Source organism: Ursus maritimus, unplaced genomic scaffold (genome assembly GCF_017311325.1).
Source record: "Ursus maritimus isolate PB19 unplaced genomic scaffold, ASM1731132v1 scaffold_20, whole genome shotgun sequence".
Lineage (NCBI taxonomy): Eukaryota > Metazoa > Chordata > Mammalia > Carnivora > Ursidae > Ursus > Ursus maritimus.
The window spans coordinates 5,329,464-5,336,198 of NW_024424453.1; the positions used below are offsets into that span (position 1 = coordinate 5,329,464).

General features: G+C 37.1%; 1 protein-coding gene across 1 annotated transcript; it reads left to right on the forward strand.

The window, feature by feature from the left end:
- The first annotated feature begins 827 nt into the window (after positions 1-827).
- Positions 828-2,078, forward strand: LOC103681330 (TP53-regulated inhibitor of apoptosis 1-like). Its single transcript, XM_040636573.1, has one exon. It carries the CDS (start codon positions 828-830, stop codon positions 1,077-1,079), a length of 252 nt encoding a protein of 83 aa, XP_040492507.1. The 3' UTR covers positions 1,080-2,078.
- Positions 2,079-6,735: the final 4,657 nt, after the last annotated feature.

Genomic DNA, 6,735 nt, shown 5'->3' on the forward strand with positions numbered 1-6,735 from the left:
AGAAAGGAACAGAGAAAATCTCCAGAAACAATGACAAAACATGTAATGAAATGGCATTAACTACACATCTATCAATAATTACTCTGAATGTAAATGGAATAAATGCTCCAATCAAAAGACATAGGGCCTCAGAATGGATAAAAAAAAAAAAGACAAGAGCCATCTATATGCTGCCTACAAAAGACTAATTTTAGACCCAAAGATACCTACAGATTGAAAGTGAGGGAATGGAGAGACATCTGTCATACTAATGGATATGAAAAGAAAGCTGGAGTAGCTATACTTGTATCAGACAAAGTAGACTTTAAAACAAAGACTGTAGCAAGAGACAAAGACGGACGCTATATAATAATAAAGGGGACAACCCAACAAGAAGATTTAACAATTATAAATATTTATGCATCCAACATAGGAACACCCAAATACATCAAACAGTTAAGAGCAAACATAAAAGAAATAATTTATATTATTGCAATAATAGCAGAGGACTTTAGCACCCCACTTACAGCAATGGACAGATCATCTAAGCAGAAAGTCAACAAGGAAACAATAGTTCTGAATGACACACTGGACCAGATGGACTTAACAGATATATTCAGAGTATTTCATCCTAAAGCAGCAGAATACACATTCTTTTCAAGTGCACATGGAACATTTTCCAGAACGGATCACATACTAGGTCACAAATAGGGCCTTAACAAATATAAAAAGATTAAGATCATACCATGCATATTTTCTGACCATAATGCTATGAAACTTGAAGTCAACCATAGAAAAAATTTGGAAAGAACACAAATACATGGAGGTTAAACAACATGCTACTAAGAATGAATGGGTCAGCCACCTCCTTGAATAGCGTAGGGGAGGCCTGCACCAACATGAAGCACGAGTTCAACCAGTGCTTCAATCGCTGGTTTGCTGAGAAGTTCCTTAAGGAGGACAGCTCCAGAGACCCGTGCACTGACTTCTTCAAGTGCTATCAGCAGTGTATTCAGAAAGCAATAAAGGAGGAGGAGTTTCCCATTGAAGGACTGGAATTCAGGGGCCATGCCAAAGAAAAGCCCAAAAGCTCTTCTTGACCTTGACAGTCTTGAAAATAAACTCCTCCAGTGAGGAAATTGAGGACACTGTGAAAATAGCCATCGATTTGATGAGGAGTTTAGGAGGGAGGAGTTTTCTCTCCTCCTTGATTTCCTCTCACTTGTAAAAGATGATGAACCATCACTCTTTGCTTTGAGATGATTTCTCACTTGCTGTGGCATCTTGCAGGAACTCCATGTGCTAAAACTAAGTGATTTCTTGGGATTATGGTTGCAGTACTTGGTCCGGGATCATCTTTAAATATCCTTTGTATGTAAATACTGATAAACTTGTCGGGATGACCAAGTTTGCCCGACCTCTTGAGTTTTGCTGCGAAGGACATTAGGTACATTGTACTAAGGTTTTTATTCATGGAAGCAATTGGTTAGGATCACTCTTTTCTCTCAGGGAGCTAAGGTTCTGAAAAGGGATTCCAGCACAATGGTTTTAATCAATGCTTAGGAGCACAGTTTTATTTTTACATAATAACTTTTAAGATTGCTGGTGGACTGTGTTAGCCAAGAGGAAGACAGCTTTAAGAGTTCCCTGCCTTAGAAGAGGTGTCAGATTTCTGATTAAGATGTGAAAGCTTGAAGAATGTTGCAGTACACACCATTTCGGAGCTCATAGTGTAGTTTAGGAATTAAAATCCTTGGAGTAACAATGGAGGAAGATCCTAAATTGCAAAGATTTGCTGTTTACAGCTTTCAGCCCAAGTCAATTAATTAAGCCAACCTATATTATAAAACTGCCAAAATGCCACATCTGGTTAAATGGGAGAAGAGTTTGTTTTATTTGCCTGTGTACCCCCCCCGCGCCCTGTAATATCTATAATCGTGAAGATGGAATAAATTGTAACATTTAGTTTCAAAAAGAAATGAATAGGTCAAGTAAGAAATTAAAGAAGAAATTAAAAAATATACAAAAACAAATGATAATGTAAACATGATGGTCCAAGACCTTTGGGATGCAGCAAAAGCAGTCATAAGAGAGAAGTATACAGCAATACAGGCCTACCTCAAGAAGCAAGAAAAATCTCAAATAAATAACCTAATCTTACACCTAAGGGAGCTAGTAAAATAACAACAAATGAAGCATAAAGCCAGCAGAAGAAAAATAATAAAGATTAGAGCAGAAACAAATGATCTAGAAACTAAAACCAAAAACAAACACACACACACACACACACACACACACACACACACACACAAACAGCAGAACAGATGAACGAAACCAGGAGCTGGTTCTTAAAAAAAATGAATAAAATTGATAAACCCCTAGCCAGACTTATCAAAAAGAAAAAAGAAAGGACCCAAATAAATAAAATCACAAATGAGAGAGGAGAAGTCACAACCAACTCCACAGAAATACAAACAATTATAAAAGAATAGTAAGGAAAATTCTATGCCAACAAATGGCACAATCTGGAAGAAATGGATAAGTTCCCAGAAACACATAAACTACCAAAACTGAAACAGGAAGAAGTAGAAAACTTGAACAGACTGATAACCAGCAAAGAAATTGAATCAGTAATCAAAAACCTCCCAACAAACAAAAGTCCAGGACAGATGGCTTCACAGGGGAATTCTACCAAACATTTAAAGAAGAGTTAATACCTATTCTTTTCAAACTATTCCAAAAAATAGAAATGGATGGAAAACTTCCAAATTCCTTCTATGAGGCCAGCTTTACCCTGATTCCAAAACCAAAGACTCCACTAAAAAAAAGAACTACAGGCAAAAAAAAAAAAAAAAAAAAAAAAAGAGAGAGAGAGAGAAAGAGAGAGAGAAAGAAAAGAAAAGCAAAAAAAAGAAGAGAGAGAAAGGGATAACTACAGGCCAATATCCCTGATGAACATAGATGCAAAAATTCTCTACAAAGTACTAGCAAAACAAATCCAACAGTACATTTAAAGAATCATTCACCATGAACAAGTGGGATTTATTCCTGGGCTACAAAGGTGGTTCACAAATCAATATCAATATTCACAAATCAATCAATGTGATAAATCACATTAATAAAAAGAAAGGATAAGAGCCATATGATCTTCTCAATAAATGCAGAAAAAGCATTTGACAAAGTACAACATCATTCATGATAAAAAAAAAAAACCTCAACAAAGTAAGGATAGAGGAACATACCTCAACATCATAAAGGCCATATCCGAAAAACCCACAGCTAAGATGATCTTTAAGCGGGAAAAATTGAAAGCTTTTCCTCTATGGTCAGGAACTAGACAGGGATGTCCGCTCTCACCAGTTATTTAACATAGTACTGGAAGTCTTAGCTTCAGCAGTCAGACAACAAAAATAAATAAAAGGCATCCAAATTGGCAAGGAAGAAGTCGAACTTTCACTATTTTCAGATGACATCATACTCTATTTAGAAAACCCAAAAGACTCCACTAAAAAATTACTAGAACTGATACATGAATTCAGTAAAGTCACAGGCTACAAAATCAATATACAGAAATCTGTTGCGTTTCTATACATGAATATGAAACATCAGAAAGAGAAATCAAGGAATGGATTCCATTTACAATTGCAACAAAATCCATAAGATACTTGGGGATAAACCTAACAAAGGGATGGAAGATCTGTACTCTGAAAACTATAAAACACTGATGAAAGGAATTGAAGATGACACAAAGAAATGGGAAGACATTCATGCTATGGATTAGAAGAACAAATATTGTTAAAATGTCTCTACTACCCAAAGCAATCTACACATTTAATGCAATCCCTATCAAACTACCACCAATTTTCACAGAACTAGAACAAACAACCCTAAAATTTATATGGAACCACAAAGGACCCCAAATAGCCAAAGCAATCTTCAAAAAGAAAAGCAAAGCAGGAGACATCACAATTCTGGACTTCAAGTTATATTACAAAGCTGTAATGATCAAGACAGTATGGTACTAGCACAAAAACAGACACATAGATCAATGGAACAGAATAGAAAACCCAGAAATGCACCCACAACTATATGGTTAATTAGTCTTTGACAAAGCAGGAAAGAATATCCAATGGAAAACAGTCTCTTCAATAAATGGTGCTGGGAACACTGGACAGCAACATGCAGAAGAATGAAACTGGACCACTTTCTTACACCATACACAAAAATAAATTAAAAATGGATTAAAGACCTAAGCGTGAGACCTAAAACCATAAAAATCCTAGAGGAGAACATGGGTAGTAACTGCTTTGACATCGACCATAGCAACTTCTTATGAGATATATCTTCTGAGGCAAGGGAAACAAAAGTTAAAATAAGCTATTGAGACTTCATTAAAATAAAAAGCTTCTGCACAGTGAAGGAAACAATCAATAAAACAAAGGCAACCTATGGAATGGGAGAAGATATTTGCAAATAACATATCTGATAAAGGGTTAGTATCCAAAATATATAAAGAATTTATAAAATGGAATACTCAAAAATCAAATAATCCAGTTAAAAAATGGGCAGAAGACATAAATAGACATTTTGCCAAAGAAGACATACACATGGCTAACAGACACATGAAAAGATGCCCAACATCAGTCATCATCAGGGAAATACAAATCAAAACCCCAATGAGATACACCTCACACCTGTCAGAATGGCTAAAATTAACAACATAGGAAAACAAAAGATGTTGATGAGGATGCAGAGAAAGGGGAGCCCTCTTACAGTGTTGGTGGGACTGCAAACTGGTGCAGCCACTGTAGAAAACAGTATGGATGTTGCTCAAAAGTTAAAAATAGGGGGGCGCCTGGGTGGTTCAGTCGTTAAGCATCTGCCTTTGGCTCAGGGCATGATCCCGGGGTCCTGGGATCGAGCCCCACATCAGGCTCCTCTGCTGGGAGCCTGCTTCTTCCTCTCCCACTCCCCCTGCTTGTGTTCCCTCTCTCGCTGGCTGTCTCTCTCTCTGTCAAATAAATAAATAAAATCTTTTTTTAAAAAAAGTTATAAATAGGGATGCCTATGCCTGCCTTCAGCTCAGGTCATGATCCCAGGGTTCTGGGGTCGAGTCTCACATCAGGCTCCTTGCTCAGCAGAGAGCCTGCTTCTCCCTCTGCCTGCCACTCCCCCTGCTAGTGCTCTCAGTCTCTCTCTCTGACAAATAAATAAATAAAGTCTTTAAAAACAAAAAACAAAAACAAAAGTAAAAAATAGAACTACTCTATGACCCAGCAATTGCACTACTAGGTATTTACCCAAAAGGATACAAATATACTGATTCAAAGTGATACATGCACCCCAGTGTTTACAGTAGCATTATCAACAATAGCCAAATTACGGAAAGACCCCAAATCTCCATCGACTGATGAATGGATAAAGAAGAGGTGACATATATATATATATATATATATATATATATATATGTATCTCAGCCATAAAAAAGAATGAAATTTTGCTATTTACACCAATGTGGATGGAGCTAGACAGTATAATGCTAAGCAAAATGTCAGAGAAAGACAAATACCATATGATTTCACTCATATGTGGAATTTAAGAAACAAAACAGATGAACATAGGGGGGAATAAAGAGAGGCAAACAAAGAAACAGACTCTTACTTTAGAAAACAAACTAGGGTTTACTGGAGGGGAGGTGGGAGGAGGGACGGGTTAAATAGGTGATGGGGATTAAGGAGGGCACTTGTGGTGAGCACTGGGTGTTGTATGTAAGTGATGAATCATTACATTCTACACCTGAAACTAATATTACACTGTATGTTAACTAACTAGAATTTAAATAAAAACTTGAAAAACAAATTCATAGATACATGCTGGAGTGTGAATACACATGTTAGCCATCTACCAAGCTGAAGCAAAGAGGGGACTTGGAGCTCTAAACACGCTTTATATAGATATTCAATTGTTCCTTCTGTGTTTATCTCTACCTTCGCACCCATTTTCAGGAATATTAGAAATTATTAAACGTTTACGATCTTCTTTAGAAGATGTAGGCTGCTTCTCAGTTTTTCTTATCATGTATTTAGGACCCCATCTTCTCACATTTAGGTACGGGTTAGGGTTAGGTTTAATGATAGGGTTAGGTGTAGGGTTAGGGTTACGGTAAGGGTATGTGCCTGGTATCCAGCAGTTCAGGGATTTCTCCTGATAATAAAACATTAGACTTCTGCTGGGGTTAGAATAGAATAGAATAAAATACTCTTTAAAAAAAAAGTTACAATTGCATGTCACAAATGTATTATGGGGAAGTAGAATGTACTTCCCTGCTGTTGGGGAATGAAGTAGAGGCAGTAACAACCAAGAAGGGAAAGACCTACTAAAGAAAATAATATCTAAGCTGAAATTAGTTCCTTTAGAGCAGAAATCGCATGCTGTTCCACAAGATGAAGATTGCATGGCATATTCTAGGACCTGAGAGAAGTTCAGTATGTCTGGATAGAAAGTGTGCTGGAGAGGGAGCAAGGAGTGCACTAAAGGATGCTAGAGAAGCCAGCCCATGGAAGGCCCTGCAAGTCCTGGGAAAGGAGTAAAGATTTTATGAGCATAGGGAAAAGACATGACTTGACATGTGTTCTAGATGTATTATTCTGTCTTCAATGTGAAGAATGAACTAGAGGGAAGCAAGATTGCAGGAAGAGACACAGCTTGGGAGGCTGTTGTGGTAAACTGGCTGGAGATGATGATATCTAAAACTAC

What these genes read in the sequence shown, in the direction of transcription:
- LOC103681330 (XM_040636573.1), top strand. Translation starts at nt 828, where the DNA reads ATGAATGGGTCAGCCACCTCCTTGAATAGCGTAGGGGAGGCCTGCACC.